Source organism: Ochotona princeps, chromosome 17, assembly GCF_030435755.1.
Source record: "Ochotona princeps isolate mOchPri1 chromosome 17, mOchPri1.hap1, whole genome shotgun sequence".
Classification (NCBI taxonomy): domain Eukaryota; kingdom Metazoa; phylum Chordata; class Mammalia; order Lagomorpha; family Ochotonidae; genus Ochotona; species Ochotona princeps.
In genome coordinates, this window is record NC_080848.1 from 53,215,481 (window position 1) to 53,237,924 (window position 22,444).

The 22,444-nt window shown below is 61.3% G+C and overlaps 2 protein-coding genes and 3 non-coding genes across 9 annotated transcripts; 4 read left to right on the plus strand and 1 right to left on the minus strand.

Annotated features, from left to right (window-relative positions):
* The first annotated feature begins 2,541 nt into the window (after positions 1-2,541).
* PER1 (period circadian regulator 1) lies at positions 2,542-12,770 on the plus strand. 3 transcript variants are annotated; one of them, XM_004594764.4, is made up of 23 exons: positions 2,547-2,772; positions 4,281-4,698; positions 4,813-4,911; positions 5,028-5,182; positions 5,297-5,418; positions 5,503-5,704; positions 5,815-5,866; positions 6,015-6,157; positions 6,486-6,564; positions 6,640-6,746; positions 6,919-7,072; positions 7,182-7,290; positions 7,385-7,516; positions 7,654-7,759; positions 7,860-8,031; positions 8,124-8,260; positions 8,457-8,642; positions 9,178-9,417; positions 9,866-10,476; positions 10,714-10,900; positions 11,070-11,259; positions 11,525-11,675; positions 11,938-12,770. In XM_004594764.4, the coding sequence occupies exons 2-23, from the start codon at positions 4,424-4,426 to the stop codon at positions 12,235-12,237; spliced, it is 3,909 nt and encodes a 1,302-aa protein (XP_004594821.2). In that variant the 5' UTR covers positions 2,547-2,772; positions 4,281-4,423; the 3' UTR covers positions 12,238-12,770. The 3 variants fall into 3 exon arrangements, with proteins under 3 accessions (XP_058531561.1, XP_058531560.1, XP_004594821.2); XM_058675578.1 differs by lacking the exon at positions 8,457-8,642 and having other exon boundaries at positions 2,542-2,772; XM_058675577.1 differs by lacking the exon at positions 7,385-7,516 and having other exon boundaries at positions 2,542-2,772.
* A 342-nt stretch (positions 12,771-13,112) lies between these two features.
* TRNAT-AGU (transfer RNA threonine (anticodon AGU)) lies at positions 13,113-13,186 on the plus strand. The gene has a single exon. It is a non-coding gene; the product is annotated as a tRNA-Thr (tRNA).
* A 351-nt stretch (positions 13,187-13,537) lies between these two features.
* Positions 13,538-13,619, plus strand: TRNAS-CGA (transfer RNA serine (anticodon CGA)). The gene has a single exon. It is a non-coding gene; the product is annotated as a tRNA-Ser (tRNA).
* Positions 13,620-18,610: 4,991 nt separating this feature from the next.
* TRNAG-GCC (transfer RNA glycine (anticodon GCC)) lies at positions 18,611-18,681 on the minus strand. Its single transcript has one exon. It is a non-coding gene; the product is annotated as a tRNA-Gly (tRNA).
* A 132-nt stretch (positions 18,682-18,813) lies between these two features.
* Positions 18,814-22,098, plus strand: HES7 (hes family bHLH transcription factor 7). 3 transcript variants are annotated; one of them, XM_058675968.1, is made up of 5 exons: positions 18,815-18,933; positions 20,136-20,233; positions 20,671-20,766; positions 21,278-21,365; positions 21,648-22,098. In XM_058675968.1, exons 2-5 carry the CDS (start codon positions 20,192-20,194, stop codon positions 22,094-22,096), a joined length of 675 nt encoding a protein of 224 aa, XP_058531951.1. In that variant the 5' UTR covers positions 18,815-18,933; positions 20,136-20,191; the 3' UTR covers positions 22,097-22,098. The 3 variants fall into 3 exon arrangements, with proteins under 3 accessions (XP_058531952.1, XP_058531951.1, XP_004594823.2); XM_058675969.1 differs by lacking the exon at positions 20,136-20,233 and having other exon boundaries at positions 18,814-18,933; XM_004594766.2 differs by lacking the exon at positions 18,815-18,933 and having other exon boundaries at positions 19,421-20,233.
* The last annotated feature ends 346 nt before the right edge of the window (positions 22,099-22,444 follow it).

A 22,444-nucleotide genomic window follows, 5' to 3' on the forward strand; every position in this document is an offset into this window, starting at 1 on the left:
TGGTGTGCACACAGAATGTCTCAAGACCAGGCCCAGGGGAGAGGAAGGGTTGGATGGAGCGTGTGTTCCAGGCACCAAACTTAGAATCGCTGGCTATTTGAGAGGCCCCGGTTGGCCAGGGCTTGCCTGCAGCTCAGAAGTTGGATCAGACCTCACAGAAGGATAACAGGTACTAGCGTTCAGATTGGACTCCTGCGTTGACCACTCACTCCACCTGCTAACATAACAGGCTCAGTGTGGCATGAGGCAGCCACTTGAGGCACGGGAAGTGATTTCTCAGCTTAGGGGGTAGCCAAACCTCTCCATCTTCCAGGGTTGTTTTAAGAATTAAAGCAGACAGTGTCGAGTGCTTAGTGCGATACCTAGGTCATTTTCCATATTTATTTTCTTAATGTATCTTTAAAAATAATGGTGGAAGTGGCAGGATGAGCGGTTTCTGTGTTCTGAGAACCGTGCTCCATTCTCTGTGCCTTCTTTCTGGGCGTTTTGATGACTCCCCGTTTCCCTCTCCCTGCTGTCTGGTTTGAGGCACCAGCCCACACCCCCTAAGTCCTGCCTTCTGCTCCTCTCCTAGGCCCCAGCCGGGGCCACCACTCACTCTGTCCCAGTTCGATTTCCTCATCCTACACCCATTGGCCTGGCTGCCCCTCCTCCCTCCCTCTGGGCCCTGCTGCCATAGGAACAGACGATTTTGATTCCAGCTCCCAAGGGGGCCCCTGGGAGGGAGCAAAGGTGTCTGTTGCCTGCCAGAACCTGGGCCTCCCAGTTCCCCTCGCCCTGGCTCTTTGGCTCCGGGCCAGCCTAGTATGTACAGTACAGGAGAGCAAGGAAAAGCAGGTGCCAAGGACTGCAAGGAATTTGCCAAAGGGCGGGCAGATACGAGTTCCGAAAAGGGAGCCAGGCAGGCCCAGGCGTGGGGGGGGACCCCTTTCTCCTAAATGCTCTCTCCAGGAATCTCTGGCTTTAGGACAGGACGGCTGTCGCGGGGTTTTGTCTCGAGGGGGGGGGGAGGGAGGCGCCCAGGGTGAGTGCATGTCCTGGGCCAGCAGCCAAGAGAACACGATGTTCCCAAGTGCGCTGGCCGCCGCCCTCTGGGACTGGCCGCCTCCCAAACCTCTGCCTCGCCAGCTCCTCCAGGCTCCCTGCCCCACATTCCCCGGCGCCTCGCCCCGCCCCGGCCTCCGCCTTGACGTCACCGCCCCGTCCCGCCCCATTGACGGCATCGGGGCCGGTTACTGTGGGGACGGCGGCCTGGGAGCAGCTGCGGGCGCTGCCGACAGCCCGGGCCCGCAGAGACCACCCTAACCCTGGTAGCAGAGAAGGGGGGTCGGGATGGGGCGAGCGCAGGGGGCACCCCCTACCAAGATCCGAAAACGGGGGTGGGGGAGTCGCAGGACAGTTTCAGGTAGTCTTCTGTTTCCTGTTTTACAGCTTCAGTTTTTTTCCTCCCCTCGGTTATTTTATAACGCCCCTGTGTCCCAGCTTTTTTCCACAAGGACCTCCCTTTTGTCCCCACCTCCCTCGCCCCCGCCACGGGGGACATTATTGTTAAGGGCAGCTTAGGCCACGTGACCCGCACCCACAGCTGATGATGTCAGCAGCTGCGTGGGGGCCTCTCCCCTTGCTCCCCCGCACATTTCCGGGAGCCCTTTAGAGGAGCCCCTCAACGCAGGCCTGGCGGTAGGGACCGGGATCAAGTCCCTGTTCTTCTAGGACGTGGCATTTCCGCGGGGTCTTCTTGGCCACCCCTCCTTTTCCATCCTTCCCTATGCGTCCTAGTTAAAAACGCAGTCATGTTTACTGGTCACCTGTCCGGTCCTCCTTGTCCTGGGGAACTGAGTGAATGAGGGAGATAATGTCCCTGCCGGTTTCTTGGCTTCTGCGCTGTTTTCCAGGCTCTGGGGGAAGTGAAGGCCTTTCTATCCCCACCTATTATCTGCCCAGGGCCCCAGCTGGCCTGACCTCACTTGCGCCCACTGTAGCCCCAGCTTCCTGGCCCCCCTCTCCGGGGGCAGCCCTAGCCTTGGTGGGGGCGGCGACATCCTCTGGGTAGTCACTGGTGCGGCCGCCTGGAGCCCTTCTCTGATTGGCTGTGAAGCACCTGCTATTGTTTCCTTACCATTATCTGCCCCTTCCTACTTACTTTACCCACTCACCCCCCCAACCACACGGGAACCCTCAGCCACCCTCCTCCAGGATTTTAAGTGTCAGAGGAAGTGGACAGGGGTGGAGAGCTACAAGGGGCTTCTTCACCTCAGATGACAAGGCTGTGCCGGGCAACCCAGGAGGGGTCTACAAGCTGGGTTTATCCGGCACCCTCCTCTCAGGGGGTCGCCATCTCATCCAACCTGGTCCAGCTCCAGGGTCTGCACACCTTTCCTTGTCCTCCCCCCACGCCCCCAGTCCTTGGCAAGGCCTAGGCATCCTATCCTGTGAGGCTGGTCCGTTGAGGAACACCTGCTGAGCCCCCCAAGTCCCCCCTCCCCCGAAGGGGACAGCTTACCTCCCTCCCTGTGCCGGGCACCCTGCGTCTGGAGCCCCGCGCCAGCACCCAGGTCCACGTGCGCCCGTGTGTGTGACACAGCCCTGACCTCAGCGGGGGCCAGCGGCCAATCAGCCGGCCGGGGCGGGGCCTGCGGCTCCGCCGGCGGGAGGCCAATGAGGGGCAGCGCCTGGCATTATGCAACCCGCCTCCCCGCCCCGCGAGCTTGCACTCGGCAGCGGGCTGGAGCTGCAGCGGACCGGGCGGCTGGAGGGCGCTCGCCGGGCCAGGTAGGCATCTCCGCGCCCACCCTGGGGGCCGGGCTCCGTGCCCAGAGCCGGACTGCCGCACTTGCAACAGGATGGGCCACTTTTCAGCCCGGACGCGTCGACGCCACAGCAATAATCCACCTTCCTCACCGCTGCTATTCATCCCACCTTCTGATGCCCCCACCCCTCCAGGGACCTGGGTGCTCTTTGCAACCCAGCATCAGGCGTCCACACGCCTGACCCGCTCCATCTCTCCACCTCCGGCCCCAGAAAGCCGGCTCCCCAGTGCGCGTGCCCCTGTCTCTCTTCGTTATTCAGAGGTCTCTGGGTTTACCCTGGCCCCAGGAACTGCCCCCCTTCAAGGCTTTGGGCGCTCACTCCTCTCACAGGCCCTGGCCCCAAGCCGGCCGTGATGTCAGCCCGCTTCAGGCTGGAACATCCCGTTCCCGGCGCTAGTTCCTGCTGTTGGCCGCAGCCTTCCCTTTTCTCCTGGTGCTTCGAAAACGTTCGCGGACGGAGGGCGGGGGGGTGTGGTTGGACCAGGAGCGGGGTTACAGGTATCCGCCGGTGGTTGTGTGTTCCTTGCTCAGAAGCTCCGATGAGGTGGGGATGGTGAGCCAGGAAAGTCAGGGAGGGACTGAGGAGAGGATTCCCCAGCCCTTGGCGACAGCAGGTGCCAGCTTCGACCCTGGTGGTCAGTAAGGGGACAAAGGCCAGAGAAAAGAAGGCTGTGGCGTCTGCAGGGTGACTGCGCTCAGGCGATGGCCCGGCTTGGGAAGGCAGTGGTGGTTTTGTATCATCCTGGCCAGACCCTGGAACCCCGAGGGGTTACCCTTCTTCCTACGCCATCCGGCCGTCCAGAAACTGTGGATAGGTGAGGGGGTGGCCCACCTGGCCGCGCCCGCCAGTGGGGGAGAGGTCGATCCCCCACTTCCGCTGGGGAATGGGGGAGGGGGCGCCCCTCCCGCCCGGCCTGTGGTCCCTCCAGCAACCGCTGAGCTCAGTGGCTGACGTCGGTTTCCCTGGCGACCGCGGCGGCGGCGGCGGAAGCTCGTGGTGGGGCCGCGCATGTCGGCGCGCATGTGCGGCGGGGGTGGTGCCGCCCCCGGATAAAATTAGCCCGGAAGCCTAAATATAGGTGGTGATCGGCTCACCCCCTGCTCTGTGGCCTTAGGGTCCCAGGCCCGTCCGTGTTTGAAAGCGGAGGAGCTGGTGGAACTTGGGCATGGAAAGTGCCCAGGCTTTGGCCCGACCCCACCGTCCTAGTCGGTCGCTCAGGCGGCACCTACACATGCCACGCTGGCAAAGAGGACGTTCGGGAGGGCCGAGAGAGCCCCTTTCCCGCTTGCTGCACCCTTAGAGGGACAGGAAACAGATCTTACCTCGGCTCCCTATTGGAAGGCTCCGGGCCTGAGTTGCAGGAACTATGAGAGCAGGAAGGGAGGGGGGTGTCCAGAGAAGCCAGCAGGTGCTGTGGGTTAACCTTCCAGCTTTCCCTAAAGCTCTCTTTTCCTGGTTTGCCTCTCCAGGTTCTAGCTGTGATCGAACTTCTCAACTCTCTGAAACCTAGGTTTCCCACCTTATTCCCCCAGACAGGCCTCCCGGGCCCCCTGGTGCATCCGTGGTGGCCTCTTCGCCTGTGTTGTTCTCCTCTCCCCCTCATGGCCCAGACATGAGTGGCCCCCTGGAAGGGGCTGATGGGGGTGGGGATCCCAGACCCGGGGAATCCTTCCGTGCAGGAGGGGTCCCAGCCCCAGGGCCTCCGCAGCACCGGCCTCGCCCGGGCCCCAGCCTGGCCGACGACACTGATGCCAACAGCAATGGCTCAAGTGGCAACGAGTCCAACGGGCCTGAATCCCGGGGTGCCTCTCAGCGGAGCTCACACAGCTCTTCCTCCGGCAATGGCAAGGACTCAGCTCTGCTGGAGACCACGGAGAGCAGCAAGAGGTCTGTGTGTGCGCGTGTGTATGTGTGTGTATGTGCTGGTTTGGTCTGGGGATGCAGTGGCGAGTAGGCCCCATCCCGCTGCGCCTCATCTTGAGTCTGTTGCTTTTCCCTTAGCACAAACTCTCAGAGCCCCTCCCCGCCCAGCAGTTCCATCGCTTACAGCCTGCTGAGCGCCAGCTCAGAGCAGGACAACCCATCTACCAGTGGCTGCAGGTACATGGGCTGAGGGTCTGGGAGGGACTGGGGTTGGGGGAAGCTTCTGGGCTCTTCCTGGATCACACCTCTGGGGCCTCACGTCTCTCCCCTCTCCTTCCTGGTGGGGCCTACAGCAGTGAGCAGTCAGCGCGGGCGAGGACCCAGAAGGAACTCATGACTGCGCTGCGGGAGCTCAAGCTCCGGCTGCCGCCAGAGCGCCGGGGCAAAGGCCGCTCTGGCACGTTGGCCACGCTGCAGTATGCGCTGGCCTGCGTGAAGCAGGTGCAGGGTGAGCACTGCTTCCCTCCTAGGGAAGGAATGACCCTGGGGTCCTCCCTACACCCTGGGCCTGCTAGAGGAATGCAGCGTGATTTTAACCAAGTGGCTGGTGCTCTTCCCGCAGCTAACCAGGAGTACTACCAGCAGTGGAGCCTGGAGGAAGGGGAGCCCTGTGCCATGGACATGTCTACTTACACCTTGGAGGAGCTGGAGCACATCACATCAGAGTACACACTTCGTAACCAGGTCAGTGGTTGCCTGTGGCACCCCGCCCTGCCCCTGACATGCCCCCAGCCCTCCTCAGCTTCTGAATCTGCTCTTGCTCGCCAGGACACCTTCTCGGTGGCGGTCTCCTTCCTGACAGGCCGGATCGTCTACATCTCTGAGCAGGCAGCTATCCTGCTGCGCTGCAAGCGGGATGTGTTCCGAGGCGCCCGCTTCTCTGAGCTCCTGGCTCCGCAGGATGTGGGTGTCTTCTATGGCTCCACCGCCCCATCCCGACTGCCCACCTGGGGTGCTGGGGCCTCAGCAGGTGAGTGGCTCAAGGGCTTGGGAGACAGAGAGGCCTGAGTGGTCCTGTGCAGCTCTTGCTGAATGAGGGTTTGGTGGACCCAACCTCAGTGCCCGCCTTGTCTGTCTCAGGTTCACACCTCAAGGACTTCACCCAAGAGAAGTCTATCTTTTGCCGTATCAGGTAGATAGGGGTAGGGAAAGCGGGAGCAGGCCTCCCCCTCCGACCCACTTTCTCTGATTTCTCTGCCGTGTGGGCCATAATGTTGAAGAGGGCAAGGAAGCCTCATGTTGAAAGGCCATCTAATGCCACACTCTGTTCCCCTCATTAGAGGAGGCCCTGACCGGGACCCAGGACCTCGGTACCAGCCATTCCGTCTAACTCCCTACGTGACCAAGATCCGGGTGTCTGATGGGGCCCCCGCCCAGCCGTGCTGCCTGCTCATTGCAGAGCGTATCCACTCGGGTTATGAAGGTGGGCAGACCTGGCGGGGGGGTGGGAGGCAAGGAGGCAGCCCCTTGGGACTTGGGGGTGAATATAGCTATTACAATGGTGAGGCCTGGAACCTGGTGTAGAGATCAAGTTTCCAATTGGGCTGGGGGCAAGGAGAGGGAGGCAAAGAAGAATGTCGTAGTTGGTTTTAGTATAGATGCTGTTCCATGGTACACAAGATGGCCCAGGCTGTCTCTGGGAAGGAGGGCAGTCCACCAGCCAGCCAGCCTGGGCCCAGGCAGAATGGTCGGCTGGGGAACTGAGTCTTTCCGGGTGAAACCCATCCATGCCCATGCCTGCTGTGCCTCAGCTCCCCGGATCCCTCCGGATAAGAGGATCTTTACCACGCGCCACACACCCAGCTGCCTCTTCCAGGACGTGGACGAGAGGTGCGATGGGGCCCTGAGGGAAGCCGGGGAGCTGGGCCCAAGGCCAGGGGCCTTCTGACGCTTTCTCTCATCCAGGGCTGCTCCGCTGCTGGGCTACCTGCCCCAAGACCTGCTCGGCGCCCCAGTCCTCCTGTTCCTACACCCAGAGGACCGGCCCCTCATGTTGGCCATCCACAAGAAGAGTGAGTCTTCTCTCACCTTTCTTTCCCTTCCCAGCTGGCCCTGGAGCACTCTGCCCTCCCAGAGGCTTGTCTGGAGGCTGTGGTTGTGTGGGTCTCCAGCGGTGGCTGCCCTGCCCCTCCCCTCTCCCTGCTGCTGATGCCCTCCTCTCTGTTCCTTTCTCATACCCATCAGTTCTACAGCTGGCAGGCCAGCCCTTCGACCACTCCCCTATCCGCTTCTGTGCCCGTAATGGGGAGTACGTCACCATGGACACCAGCTGGGCTGGCTTTGTCCACCCCTGGAGCCGCAAGGTGGCCTTTGTGTTGGGCCGCCATAAAGTACGCACGTAAGTGGGCTGAGCTAGCACTGGAGCTGGGTAGGGAGGGTTCTGGGGCTGGGGTAAGGGGCTGTGGGGAAGGATAGGGCAGGACTCAATATGCCGCCCCACACCACAGGGCACCCCTGAACGAGGATGTGTTCACACCTCCGGCCCCCAACCCAGCTCTGTCCTTGGACTCTGATATCCACGAGCTGTCCGAGCAGATCCACCGGTTGCTGCTGCAGGTGAGCAGTGAGGTGAAGGGGCAGGGCTTGGGAGGTAAAGATGGGGTGGGAGGCCCGCTGCAGATGACTTGACTTGTTCTTTTACCTGCCACAGCCCGTGCATAGCTCTAGCCCCACGGGGATCTGTGGCCTTGGCACCTTGACGTCCCCAGGCCCTCTCCACAGCCCTGGCTCCTCCAGTGACAGCAACGGGGGTGATGCTGAGGGGCCTGGACCTCCGGTTCCAGTGAGTGCTCCTCTCCTGTACCGCCCTCGGGTTACCCTTTTGCATGCCAGGATCTGGCCTGACCCAGTGCCATGGCTTTGTCTTGGCCGCCCCTTCCTTGTTCTGGCCAGGCCTCTAGTGCTTTGCTGCCTTTGCAGGTGACTTTCCAGCAGATCTGTAAGGACGTGCATCTGGTGAAGCACCAGGGACAGCAGCTCTTCATTGAGTCCCGGGCCCGGCCCCCGCCTCGGCCCCGCCTCCCTGGTGAGCTGCTGGGGACTTGCGGGGTGGGGGAGAGTGGCAAGTGAGACCCGAGGATCTCCTGAGCGTCACCTCTGACCCATTGATGTGTGTCTTCTCCCAGCCACAGGCACATTCAAGGCCAAGGCCCTTGGCAGCCAGTCCCCAGACCCGGAGCTGGAGGTGAGCCCTGCTCCCGTCCAGGCCCCACTAGCCTTCGTGCCTGAGGAGGCTGAGCAGAAGGAGGCCTCCACTTGCTCCTACCAACAGATCAACTGCCTGGACAGCATCCTCAGGTGAGGCTCGCCTACACCCTTCCCACCTCGGGCCTGGTCCCTGCCCCACCTCACATCCTGCCCTTACTGCCACCTGCTACACCGGCCACCAGGTACCTGGAGAGCTGCAACATCCCCAGCACAACCAAGCGCAAGTGTGCCTCCTCTTCCTCCTGTACTGCCTCATCGGCCTCCGATGATGACAAGCAGAGGACAGGGACGGGTCCAGTCCCCACAGGAGCCAAGAAAGGTGAACACCTAGCCTGCTGACCCCTGTACCTCTAGGGCCCTGCCTCGCTGTGCCTTGTCCTTGTCCTCCTCATTGCCCTATCCCACCCCGGGCCCCCTCACCTCCTGATTTCCATCCCTCTCCCCCAGGATCCCTTGCCTGACCAACCCTCCCCACCCCCAGCAGGGGTGGTAACTGGTGCCATCTCTCTGCGCAGATCCTGCAGCGGCGGCGGGCGTGTTCTCTGGGGAGGGGGCGACTCCACGGAAGGAGCCCGTGGTGGGAGGCAGCCTGAGCCCGCTCGCGCTGGCCAATAAGGCAGAGAGCGTGGCGTCCGTCACCAGTCAGTGTAGCTTCAGCTCCACCATCGTCCATGTGGGAGACAAGAAGCCCCCGGAGTCGGGTACGGGCGTGGAGCTAGCGGGCAGTGCCAGCGCCCTCCTTCCTGCCTCTCCCCTCCCCCCTAGGCCTTCATTGAGGCCAAAAGGCCTCCCTTTGGCCTGCAGCCACCACTGCTTGCCCTTGTCCCCTGCCAGCCTGTGTGCTTTGGCCTGTCCTACGCCTCTGCTTGTGTTCTTCCCGTCAGGGCAAAAAAGTCTGGCGTGGGAGGGGCTGACCCCAGGGGGAATGAGGCGAGGAACTTATTGAAGAATACTGCCCTACCCTGCCACCAAGGGTCTATGGGTCTTGACATTGAAAAATGTGTTAAGGGGCAGGCAAGGTGTGGGCGGCAGCTACTAGAGAATACTGGGAATGCTCGGGCACCCTGGGACAGCATTGCATGGCCAGCCCTTGGTGGGGAGGTAGCCTAGGTCTGGGCTGTGCGGCCAAGAGCAAGGCTTGGCTATGCTGTGGGACTGCAAGCATGTGTGTATGTGAACATGGTGACCCCTGAGGTCATTCTGCTGACCTTTCCTTCCCTGTCTCACCTTCTTCAGACATCATCATGGAGGATCTGCCTGGCCTAGCCCAGGGCCTGGCCCCCAGTCCAGCCCCCAGCCCCACAGTAGCCCCTGACCCGGCTCCAGACGCCTACCGCCCTGTGGGCTTGACCAAGGCCGTGCTGTCCCTGCACACACAGAAGGAAGAGCAAGCCTTTCTCAGTCGTTTCCGGGACCTTGGGCACCTGCGCAGACTCGATGGCTCTTCCACAACCCCTTCAGCCCCGGGCGAGCGAGGTAGCCACCAGCACTTTACCGAGCCTGCCTCAACCTGGTTCAGGACCAGCCTGCCCCCGGGTGGGGGCATATAGAGAAAGTTGGTGCTGCTTCCGCTGGCAGGGTCCTGCTTGGGGAAAGGTCCCCTTCTGCCACTGGCTTCTGCCCACCAGGCTGGGGTTCTGGGCTACAGCCTGAGGCAGGCAGTGTGGGGGTGTGGCACCAAGACAGGCAGGCAGAGGGCTGTGCTCCAGGTAAGCTGCCTTGGGCCCGGTTCCCTGCCAGATTGTTCCCCAAAGCACCCCCCGCCCCCAGCCCATGCCCTGTGTTCTGGGTGGCTGTGTGGATGAGCAGCTCTCCTTGGGATCTTTGCCCAGCCTCTATCTGGTCACAGAATCAGGACTGTGGGGTTGGCAGGGGTACTAACCACAGACTGAAGCCCTTGCTAATCCTGGTCTCTCCCCTGTAGGCTGCCACCATGGCCCTGCGCCCCCTGGCCGCCGCCACCACTGCCGGTCTAAAGCCAAGCGCTCACGCCACCACCAGACTGCCCGAGCTGAAGCCCCTTGCTATGTTCCCCACCCCTCACCTGTGCCCACCTCTGCCACCTGGCCCCCGCCACAAGCCACCACCCCCTTCCCTGCAGTGGTCCAGCCCTATGCCCTCCCTGTGTTCTCCCCTCGGGGAAGTCCCCAGGCTCTGCCCCCGGCTTCCACGTCTGTACCCCCTGCCACCTTCCCTGCCCCCCTGGTGACCCCTATGGTAGCCTTAGTCCTTCCAAACTATCTGTTCCCTCCTCAATCCAGCTATCCCTACGGGGTACCCCAGAGCCCAGCAGAGGGACCTCCAACCCCTGCCTCCCACTCCCCCTCGCCATCCCTGCCTCCTCTGCCTCCCAGCCCCCCACCACACCCAGACTCCCCACTGTTCCAGTCGAGATGCAGCTCTCCGCTCCAGCTGAACCTGCTACAGCTGGAGGAGCCCCCCCGTACTGAGGGGGCTGCTGTGGCAGGGGGTCCTGGGAGCAGTGCTGGGCCCCCACCTCCCAGTGAGGAGGCAGCTGAGCCAGAGGCCAGAATGGTGAGTGCCGATTCCCCCAATACCCTACAATCCTTGCACCTGGCCCCCAGCACCTGTAGGCCTCTTGCCTTAAGGGTCTCCTGGGCTGATGTGTCTGTCCCCTGGTGTGGGTGTTACGGGAAGGGAGACTGGCCTGGCCCCACGGTCACAGAGCAGAAGCAGTGACAGTGGAGGCAGCAGACGGGAAGGCCAGTGCTGAACCCCTCATGACTGCTGCTCTCCTGCTGTCCTCTGCAGGTGGAGGTGACTGAGTCCTCCAATCAGGACGCGCTTTCAGGCTCCAGTGACCTGCTGGAGCTGCTGCTGCAGGAGGACTCGCGCTCGGGTACCGGCTCTGCGGCCTCCGGCTCCCTGGGCTCTGGCCTAGGCTCTGGGTCCGGCTCAGGCTCCCATGAGGGGGGCAGCACCTCAGCCAGCATCACCCGTGAGTCCTCCCTGGGCAGGCGGGACCACAACCTGATGGGGTGGGGAGAGATCATATTCGGCTGTGCTTCCCAGGGTCCACGAGCTTGGAGCCAAGCCTAGTGAGGCCTTGGCGGTGGCAGTGCCAGGCAGCCTAACTCCAGTGGTTCGCCATTCCCTCTTGGCTCCAGGCAGCAGTCAGAGCAGCCACACAAGCAAGTACTTTGGCAGCGTCGAGTCTTCGGAGGCCGAGGCTGGGGCTGCGCGGGTCGGGGCTGAGCCTGGGGAGCAGGTCATTAAGTATGTACTCCAGGATCCCATTTGGCTGCTCATGGCCAATGCTGACCAGCGTGTCATGATGACCTACCAGGTGCCCTCCAGGTAAGGCAAGTTAGGGGCCTCTCCCACCTCCCGGGCAGAGATGGAAGGGAAGCCAGCCAGCGCCCCCCTCCCCTGCTCAGCCCTCAGCTAGAGTTTCCCACCCAGCCCCTTGGAGCCCCTTCAGTGGTTGCCCAGACTAAGAGCAGGTTGCCTAGGTCTGAAAGCCGGATTGCAGGTTGGGAGGCAGGTAGAGGGAGGCCGCCAGCCGTGGAGGCCTGGCCTCCCCCAGATCCCAGCCTCTGCCCCTGACCCTTTCCTTGGCCAGGGACATGGCGTCTGTGCTGAAGCTGGACCGGGAGCGGCTGCGGGCCATGCAGAAGCAGCAGCCTCGGTTCTCTGAGGAGCAGCGGCGGGAACTAGGGGCTGTGCACTCCTGGGTCCGGAAGGGCCAGCTTCCTCGAGCCCTCGATGTGATGGTGAGGGAAGGCTGAGCAGGCGGGCTGGCAGTGCAGGGGTTAGGAGGGTGGGCTGAGCTCAAGTTCAAGGGAGCCAGGCTACGGGCTGACTCAAAGTTTCTGAAGGATGGTAACTCCACAAAGTTTGCTGCTGGGTTGTGTAGCAGGGAAGCCCAGCACATTTTGGGGAGCACCCTTGGCCTTGAGAGTGTGAGAAGCTGGACTGGCATTTGGCAGTGAGGAGTCTTCCTCCTGATTCCCCATCCCTGGTTCTTCCTCCAAGGCCTGCGTGGACTGTGGGAGCAGTGCCCAAGACCCTGGTCAACCTGAAGATCCTCTCTTCTCGGAGCTGGATGGACTGGGCCTGGAGCCCATGGAGGAGGGGGGAGGCGAGGGTGGTGGTGGTGGTGGGGCTGGGGGTGACGGCAGTGGTGAGGGGGAGGGTGGTGAGGAGGCCCAGGCCCAGGTGGGGGTCAAGGTCTCAAGCTCCCAGGACCAGGATGCGGCCATGGAGGAGGAGGAGCAAGGTGGGAGCTCATCTGGTCCAGCCTTACGGGCCGAGGAGGAGGACGGCACCAGCTAGACTCCATAAAGGGGCCAAATCTGGGCTTTCTCCAGAGCCTTTGCTCTGCGTCCTCATCTCAAAACGCCAAGCTGGCCAGACCAACTCATAGGAAATTGCCCCAGCTCCTCCAGCCGGCAGGGGGCTGGACCCCCATCACCAGCCCAGGAACCAGGGGCTCTCTGTCCAGGCCAGCCCAGAGGGGTGGCATCTGACCCCCACTTCCCCCACCTGGTGAGGAGCGCCTCGCTGCCCTGGCCAAGGTTGCTGACAAGCTGCTCGAAGTGGTCCCTGGGGAGCCCATTGGGGCCTGGGTCTCGTCCCCGAGGGTCGAGACTACACTTATTTATTGGGGGAGATGGCTCGCTCTCCCACCTCCTCCCCACAGTGGGCCAAGGAGAGAAGACTGAGGGCCAAGCAGGACCCAGGGTTCAAGCCCTTAGCTGCTCCAGGGTGGGGGGGGTTGGTGGACCATGGCGTCCCTGGTGCTGCCCCTCAGATGGGACCCAGGCGTTCTCAGCTGTACCCTCTACCAATGGCATTTGTGTTTTTGATATTGTGTCTGTTATTATTTTTTAAATATAAAACGGAAAAAAACTCCACTACCAGGGCTTTGTGGAATGAAGTTTGGAAAGGGGTGGTGCGGTGAGGGTGACTGGGTTCTCCCCACATCTCCACTGAAACCTGGTGGCTTGCAGGCTCTAGGCTACCACACGGGGAGACCCCTGGGACCCGGAGCTGCAGACCCGCTGAGGTCGGACGGCCCCCCAGTGGAGGGGAGGCGGAACGCTGACCTGCAGCCGAAACCCTAAAGGACAAGAAAAATGCTCTGGACCCTCTGGGCGTCTTGCTGCCCGCCAACAGCTGATGAGTCTCGAGACGGATACACTCATGTCGGTGCCGTGGCTTAGCTGGTTAAAGCGCCTGTCTAGTAAACAGGAGATCCTGGGTTCGAATCCCAGCGGTGCCTGAGCTCCCCGGTTGTGGTATCTTATTGCCGAGCGCTGATCGGCCCCTCTCCCACTACCGTTCTTCACAGTTTTCCCCTGCACTTTTAGTATACCTCTAGAGGCGAAAATTCTTCCCCGTCATCCGCCCGCAAGGTCTCGGGACCCCTTCGCACTAGGTTTTGCTTGGAACTGCCCGTGGCTCGGAAAACGGGAGGGAGACGCGCACAGCCCCAGCCCCGCATCCCGGAGGCCTGCGCATCCGCGAGAGCTGGCCCACAGCTGCGCACGCGCACGGGCAGCACGGGGTGGGGTTGCCGGAGGCCGGCGTCTTGATAGGCAGCTATACCAGCGCAAGGCCCAATCTGTATGCAGCTGTGATGGCCGAGTGGTTAAGGCGTTGGACTCGAAATCCAATGGGGTCTCCCCGCGCAGGTTCGAATCCTGCTCACAGCGGTAGTGATTTTGGTAATGGTAAGTTCGGCAATAGGAAGTCGTTCATTTTCCAACCCTTTCCGGCTGTGGAGACGACTCCCCCCCCACCCCCGCATTCATTTCGAAAATTCGCAGGGAGCAGCCCGCGAGCGCCCTCTCGCGAGCCCTCAGACCCCTGCTGATCTGCCCCCCCCCCCCCCAAAAAAAAGGGTTGTGTTACAGCTGGTTTCAATTCGTGTCTCTGCCAGAGACCCATGGCTTGCCGGTGCTCCTGAGCATTCCTGCTACGTTTTGCAGAAGTTCCTCCTCTGCGACTCTCACTTCAAACCGTGCATATTCTTTATAACTGGTCTCAGTTTTTCGCTTTCCTCCACTCTGGCATTGAGGCTGTGCTCACATCCTTGTCACCTTTTCTTGTTACCTATGGCCACTTACCCCGCACCTACATTTCCCAGACCCTGTAGCCCTGCACCAGGCGGTGAGGCAGCCAAGGAGGTCACAGGGCTTGAATCTGCAGACTCCCCTGGCTTCCAGAACTGCGAACTGAATCCATGCCTATGCTTTATGCATTAGTCTGTTCAGTTACAGCCCCTTAAAATGGCCTGTCCTCCCTGTCATTCTCGTTCGTGGCTCCCCTCTGCAGCAGGCTGAAAAAGTTCCAGGACTGTCTGCCCATCTTCCTTGGTCGAGGTCACCTCTCAAAAGGAGCTCTTCTGGGGCGTCCCTGGAGTTTAAGAAGACATCTCTTCTCCACTGCCATTCTCCACCTGGCAAATGGGCTTTCTGAGCTGTGCCTGCCCCACAAGAACATACCGGATGGAGCACAGTGGCTGCTGGGCAGGGGCTACTGGTGGGGGGGCTGGGGGTGGCGGCAGTGGTGAGGGGGAGGGTGGAGAGGAGGCCCAGGTGGGGGGTCAAAGCCCACTGCTTTCACAATGAAGCGGGGAGAGTTGGCCCTGCGGCCTACACTAACCTCATTCCTCACACCCCCCACCCCAAGATCCAGCCAGGGAACTCCACCTTGCCCAGGACCCCTGGGGGGTTGCAGGAAGCCAAGCTGCACTTTGAAGCTCAGAAGAGGGAGGAGTTCAGCCTCAGGACCTAGGCCTTGGGGGTGTCACCTCTCGGAAGCGGGAAGTGGAGAGGGGAAGCTGTGCCTGCCCAGTTTTTCCCTTGCCTCCCCAAGAGGCCTGGGGTGGGTATCAGCTCCTCTCCCCCTAGCTCTCAATGTGACCACCCCACTACGAAGAAGCTGCGGGTTCAGGCCCCAGTGTATATCATCAGGTCTCCAAGACCCCTGTCCTGGAAGTCACAGACACAGGGTGGGAGAGGGGCCATGGGGCATCCACGTAAGAGCAATGAGTTGGAGCAAGTCCTCTCTCCTGTCCAGGGCCCTGAAGCCCTATATAACCTGTAAGGCAGGCATTTGGAAGGAAAGAATGCAAAATGAGCTACAGGTAAGACATATTCATAATGGACACCTTTCACAAGCTGACCAGTGTCTGAGCAGAATGATCTGTAGTTGTATGGACCATGTGAGCCTGTGTATAACTATGGCTGATATCGGCAGACATTTTCAGTCTTGCTTCTCTTTGTCCACTTGGAGACTTAGAGTGCCCAGGACCACTGCTGCGTGGCCATCCCCTGTGCCCTCTGGCCTGGGGCTGTACAGGGTGAAAACTGGTGAGTGGGCAGAGGTTATGGGAACATTCTTGGGCCAGGTCGCCAGGCCAACTTACAAGTAAAAGTGATGACAAATGATGAGGATTTAATCTGAGTCTCTCTAATTCACTTTCTCCACCCCAGATGCGCGGCCACCAGCCCTGGGGAGGAGAGAGTGACCGGCAGATAGCCACAGCCAGGAGCCTGAGCTCTCCCATGGGCTGGCAGTTGAAACAGCTGCTGAACGTGCACACTGGACCAGACAGGTGGTCTTGGGAACATGGGGCCCGGGCCCTGTCAGGGCTCTGTATAGGGGAAAGTTCCAGAACAGCCTGAGCTTCTTGATGGATTGGCCTCTGCACTTGGACTTCTCTCTCTCTTTTTAAATACAGATTTATTTATTATTCTTGACAAAGCAGATATACAGAGAAGAGAGACAGAGAGAAAAGATCCTCTATCCGCTGGGTTATTCCCCGAGTGGTTCCAACGACTGAAGCCGATAGGATCCAAAGCCAGGAGCCAGGAACCTCCTCCAGGTCTCCCGTGTTGCTGCAGGGTACCAAAGCCTTGGGCCATGCTCAACTGCTCTCGCAGGCCACAAGCAGGAAGCTGGATAGGAAGTGGGGTAGCTGGGACATGAATTGGCACCCACATTGGATCCCGGAGCAGGCAAGACGAGGATTTTAGCCACTAGGCTGCAGTGCCAGGCCCTTTCTTTACTTAAAAAAAAAAATATATATATATATATTTGTTATAAAGGCAGATTTACAGAGAGAAGGATTGACAGAGAGAAAGATCTCCCATTGCTGATTCACACCTCAAATGGCCAGCAGGAGCCAGAAGCCTCTCCTGGGTCTTCTATGTGGGTGCAGGGCCCCAAGGCGCTGGCCATTCTCTGCTGCTTCACCAAGCCACAAGTGGGAAAGAGGAGCAGCTGGGACACAAGCCGGGCCCCCATGTCACATGTTCTTTCTCCTCCATTAACTTGCGGCTTTTCCTCCCTCAGTGAGGGAGCTGGATCCAGTGACCACAGCTAGAGAGCTGGCCTCGTCCCACCCATCCCACCCTGGCGCCTCCAGATCTGGGAGACAAAGGGGGAGAACTTCCCCTGCTGCCGAGGGCCGTCTCTCCACCTGGCACTGCCTTCCCTGCCGCTCTGTGCCATCCTGACCGCAGGCCTTGGTTATTCCTCTCTGCATGCAGGCGTCCCCTTGTGCTCCCTACACACCTGGCTGCCGCATAGCCTTCTGCCCTCGCTCCATGCTGCATCCTCTCCCCACCCGCCCCACTGCCTGGGCCTGCTTGGTGCACAGCCGAGATGTCCCTGTTGTTGGGGCACCTGAGATAGCCAAGATGTTGAACTTGATGTTTGTTTCTCTGTCTTTGCCATGGTTGGCCTCCCAGCAGCCAGCTTTGATCCAGCTGAGTGCTCATTTGAAAACATGTATTTGTTTACTTGGCCACAGAATCACTTTTAACCTTACAAATAATGATGGAATATCTTTGTGATGTTTTTGATGCTGGTATATTCTGTGGATTGAAAATAGCAAGCCTGCGTGTCCTCATCACATTATCTGGTGTGTGTGTGTGTGTGTAGAACACTGAAAATCTTTCCTTTTAGCCATTTACATAACAGTGTTCACTGTGCTGTTCCATAGCTCACTCAACATCTTCCTTTATAGACTCGTTTCTTGGTGTTCAAAATTCCTGACACCCTGGTTGTCCACGCCTTCTGGCTGTTGTAGATCGCTTTGCTAAATCCTCCTCCTCTACTGTCCGAGGGTACTGATGCCCAGTCTGTGTGAAACCTGTGCCAAGCTGCCGAGGAGGCTCACAGCTAAAGGAGAATCCCTAGCCTGGCCTCCCCACCGCACACACACACACACACACACACACACACACACACACACACCGGCTCTCCTGTCAGCCTGTGCTCTCCGCACGGTAGCTAAAGAGATCTTTACAAGCTAACAGAAGATAAAACTTCCTGGAGGAGGAACTTTCCCTTAGTCTGCAGTTGTCCTTAGACCAAAATAACAACAGCAGTAACTAGACAACCAACCCCAGTCCCTCAGAGCAGCCTAGGACCAGGTGACCACTCCCAGCTGACTCCAATCCCTATCCCAGTCACTCTCCACCATCTCCAGCCCAGGGTCCCTAGCGTCCTTCTCTCCCCAGGGCCTTTGCACTTGCTGTTCCTTATGACTCAGGTTAACCCCACTGGCTTCAGGCAATCTCAGCTCATAGAGGTTTAGCTTTCAAGTCGCTGCCACAGCCATGGCACCTGGGGATGAAGGTAGGGGAGGGTGTATTTTCTCCCTGAAGCCTGTAAGCGTCTGGAATGATCTTAAGTCAGTTTCTGCTTTCTTGGTTACAGTTTCAGTTCTTGGTATATGAGGACCAAGTGAATAAATCTCACAGCAGCTTCCCACATTCATAAAGACGCCCAGATAGCCTTTCCTTCCGACGGGGTGAGGAGAGAAGACCGTCGCCGGCTTCCAGTGGCCAGAGTCGGTGCCAGGGCTAGGAGGCCGCAGAGCGCGCCCAGGGCGGCCCAAGCCCCGGGGTTGGGGGGTGGAAGGAAGCAAGAAACCGGCACAGCCAGTCTCCGGGAACTGGCCGCACGGCACCGCCCACAAGTGGCCGCGGCGGGTGGCCGCACGTCCTCCTGGGCGCCCGCAGGCCCGACGCGTGCGGGATCAAAGCAGCGGGAAGGGGCGGGACGCAGAGGTGTTAGGGATCTGGAGGTGTGAGAGCGAGCTTCCCAGGGGATGCTGGAGCGTGGGAGCGAACAGACCGCCGGAGACCCGAGGGGGCGCAGGCAGACACGCAGACCCGGGGCGCGAGGACATCCAGAGTCAGGCAGGGGTGGGGACGACAGAGGGAGACCCAGAGAGGCGCAGCGCAGATGCGGGACAGGAGTGGAGACAGAGACGCGGAGAGAGGCAAGATCCACGCTGCCTTGGCACAAGGAAACTCGGCAAACCAGAGAGGAAGAGCCACGGCGGGACCAGCGGGGCGGAGGGTGTGGGGGCAGGGCGAGCTTGCCCCTCCCCCGCCGAGGGACCGGGGGACCCCCGGGGAGGGGATCCGAGGGCCGGGTCCTTTCTCAGGGTCACGCCTGGAGAGGTGCGGGCCGGGGGCGGAAGGAGAAGCGAGAAGGCTGCAGGACCCCAGGGCTGGGAGGAGGGGGAGTGAGAGTAGCATCACATCCCGAATCAAGGGTTTCAAACTAAACCTTGGCATCGAGTTAAAGGGTTCAACTTGTTGTTTGCTGGGAAAGGGAGGTCTAAAGAAAGATGCTTCTTAGAAAGTTGTTTAAAATTTCTTGAGAAAAAAGAGATAACATATGCATTGGCCGGGAATCGAACCCGGGCCTCCCGCGTGGCAGGCGAGAATTCTACCACTGAACCACCAATGCAAGCGGATGATGGACCTCTTTCATTATCTCTTTCCAAGCTTGCATGCGGTTGAGTCGGAAGTGACCAGACAAAGTGTGGACCACCAGCTCCAGCAAGCAACAGCCCTGGATGGCTGAGGTGGGTGGGGCGAACGCCGAGCCATCCTTCCTCCCTCCCGGATCCGGCCACCGGGCCATAAAGCCACCCCATATGGCCAGGGGCGGCCCCACACCCGGGTGCGAACAGCCCTGGGCCCCAAACCTCGCGTGCAGGTGAGAAAAACTCAGCCCGAACTCAGGTTCCCAAGGAGTGGGGGGTGGGGGAGGGAAACGGGCGGCGGGAAGCTGCGGGGCCACACATCTGGGTTCCCATTTGGCTGAAGTAAGGGGAGGTGGCATGTGCTGGGGGCCCTGCTCCCAAATGGAAGCCCCCCTCATTGAGGTCTGCTCTCCCCCTCTCAGGACTCGCTGCCCAGGGTGGAAGGTGGGGAATGGGTGGAGGGGTGTAGGAAGGGCTTGTTGGAAACCCCTCTCGGTTTCCCACCCACTCCTCTCTGCAACACCCTGCCTTGCCCTGCCCTCCTCTCTGGCCATCTCAATGCCATTTCTTGTGCCCCAGGGCACGGCCTCCCCCTTCCCCCCCGCAGTTCCGCAGCTTCTTCATTCTGCATCGGGTCATGTCCTGGGTGTGTGTTCCCCTACCCTCCTCTCCTGTCCCAGGCACACCTATGTCCTGGGTCCCAGCAGCCACATCCCAGTCTCCTGGAATGCCTCCTGCCTCACATCCTTCCAGTGGTTCCCTTTTCTGGTCGCATTCCCCTCCCTTTCCCACGACCCCCAGCCACCCCTTAAGGAGCCCCTTGTTGAGGGGCCCTACTTCACTTTGTTTCTAGAACAGCTACTTTGTTGCACGTGGTCTTCTTTTGTTTTGTTTTGGGTCCTGACCAGTTTAGGTCAGTATAGCAAAAGGGCAGGTTGATGTTGGAGAGTGCGGGAGGACTGGTGAGGGAGCGTAGAATTGCCCACAAATGACTTGTGCAGAGCCCCTGCTTGAGTCAGGTGGACCCACCACGTGGGCAGGCATGGAGGAGGGAGAACTTGTCTGGAAGGTGCAGAAAATCTTGCTTGGGGTTTGGAGGGGTGCAGTGCTGTGGTTCTAGGGATAAAGTTGACTTTCACCCCCCCACATACCTCCAGTCTACTCTACCCCCAATTACTGAAGCTCCCTCTCACCCTCGCAGTTAACCCCGCCTCATTAGACAGCCTTATGGTCCCGTGGAACCAGACGGTGCCCCATTCGACCCTCGCTTCCCACACTCCGGGGCCAATTCCTTTCCCACCCCCCTCCTCCTTTCACTCCTCTTCTTTCCTGGAGCCTCGTGCCGGGGGTCCTGGGGGAGGGGGTGCGGGAGTGTCCCTGGGCCCAAGGGGCGGAGTTGGGTTCTGTCCCCTCCTACCTGACCCCCGCCCCCCAGGGCTATAAGGGTCGAGGCTGGCGGGGACCTGGTCCACACTAGGGTCCGGAGCAACAATGGTTACCCGGGATCGAGCTGAGAACCGAGAGGGTCCCAAGGTAAGAAAGTGGGGAGGAGAGCGGGGGGCAGCCGAGGAGCGGTGGGGCTGTGTGCTGGGAACCAGGTCGGGGGGAAAGCATAAGGAAGAGGCGTGGACCGGGGGTGGCGGACCTGTCCATCGCCCTCGGGTTCTTCCTCCAGTTTCGCACGGTGTGGCCCACGCGCCTGGGCGCAGAGACGGTCCCCGAAGTTCTCCATTGAGACGAGGAGGGGGACACGAGAGGCAGAGGGAGGAGGAGGAGAGGCAGAGGGAGGAGCGGGATGAGATGGCGAGGAAGCAGGATTCGGGGAGTAAGAGGGGAACAGCTCCGGCGCGCGAGGAGCGAGCGAACGGGGGCAGTCCTGGGCAGCCCCGGGGAGAAGCGGGGCGTCCCCGCACCGCGGCCGTGCTGAGTCTAGGTCGGGCCGGCCCGCTCTCTCTGTCCCGCTGTCGCAGATGCTGAAGCCGCTGGTGGAGAAGCGGCGCCGGGACCGCATCAACCGCAGCCTGGAGGAGCTGAGGCTGTTGCTGCTGGAGCGCACGCGGGACCAGGTCAGTCTCCGCGCCAGCCCCGCACCGCCCCTCTCCCTCCTCTGCCACCCCAGGGCTTCCCAGGGGCGTGGGAACCGGGCTCATGCTGCATGGGCGACGCTCGCCCCAGGCCTCTCGACCCGATCCCCGTTCTGGGAACTCTACCCTGGACACCGCTTCCCCCCCAACCATTTCACTCTTAGAACCCGATTCTTTCTGCCCCACCCCTTGTCTAGAAGTGGCTCAGGGTCGGTCCCTTTGCACCCGTGGGTCTCTTGCATGTCCCTCTCCTCTCCCCTCCTCCCAGCGTCCATTCTACCGCCGGGTTTCAAACCCCGGTCCGCCTCCCACACGCCGTCTCCTCGTCGTCGGGTGCATCCCCCTCGGGCTGGACAGTTCCGTCTCGGGGCGCGCCGGGGGCCCCTTCTCGGTCGTCTCCACCCTGCGCCCGCCCACTCCCTTCTTCCCCCTGCCACTTCCCCCCTCTCTCCCCACCCCTGTGTGTCTGTGCGCCCACCCGTGCTGTCTGTAGAACCTCCGGAACCCGAAGCTGGAGAAGGCGGAGATCTTGGAGTTCGCCGTGGGCTACTTGAGGGAGCGCAGCCGGGTGGAGCCCCCGGGTACAGCGCGGGGGGTGGGGCGGCGCAGGCGGGCGGGGGAAGACGGGGCGGACCCGGCGGTGGATGGTGGGCTTGGGGGGGAGTGGCAGGCTCTGCTGCGAGGCGAGGTTACTAACACCCGCGCGTGTCTGTCTCTTTGTCTCTCATCTTCTCCCTCTGTCCGTCCATCCGGCTTGCTGTCTCCGCCTGTGCGCCTGTCCGGCCTCTGTACCTCTGCGCCCTGCCCCTTCTTTCCTCCCCACCTGCCGGGCCCCTGCCCTGCCCTGGCCGCCGCGGCTCCAGGGGTTCCCCGGTCCCCAGGCCAGGACGCCGAGGCGCTCGCCAGCTGTTACTTGTCCGGCTTCCGCGAGTGCCTGCTCCGCTTGGCGGCCTTCGCGCACGACGCCAGCCCGGCCGCCCGCGCCCAGCTCTTCTCCGCGCTGCACGGCTACCTGCGCCCCAAACCGCCCCGGCCCGAGCCGCCGCTAGACCCGAGGCCTCCGGCGCCGCGCCCACCGCTGGACCCCGCCGCACCGGCCTTCGGTCCCGCGCTGCACCAGCGCCCCCCAGTACACCAGGGCCCCCCTAGCCCGCGCTGCGCATGGTCCCCAGCCCTCCGCTCGCCCCGCGCCGGGGATTGCGGCGCGCCGGCACCCCTCACCGGACTGCTGCCGCCGCCGCCTCACAGACAAGACGGGGTGCCCAAGGCCCCGGCGCTCCCGCCGCCCGCTTTCTGGAGACCTTGGCCCTGAGCTTTGGCGGGGGTGGGGGCGGGAGGTGGGGGCGGGGGCTGGGGGTAAGGTAGAGACTCCGGCCCGAGGGCAGCAAGAGGGACCCCGGGCGTCCGGGAGGGAAGGTGTTGGGGAGGGCGGTGGGGCGCGCGGGCGCAGCGCGCGGGTGAGATGTGGTCTATATTAGAGTATCTATATAAATATATATTTTCCTGCTCCTGTCCGCTTTCCCTGCCCACCTCTTCCCCGCTCCCTTGGCGTCTAGGATTGTACCCACTCTGTCCCCGACCCGGTCCCAGTCCCTTCCCGAGTCCCTAGTGCATGGAATAAAGTGGTTCTGAAATCCCGTGTGTCCCTGAGCCAGGGGCC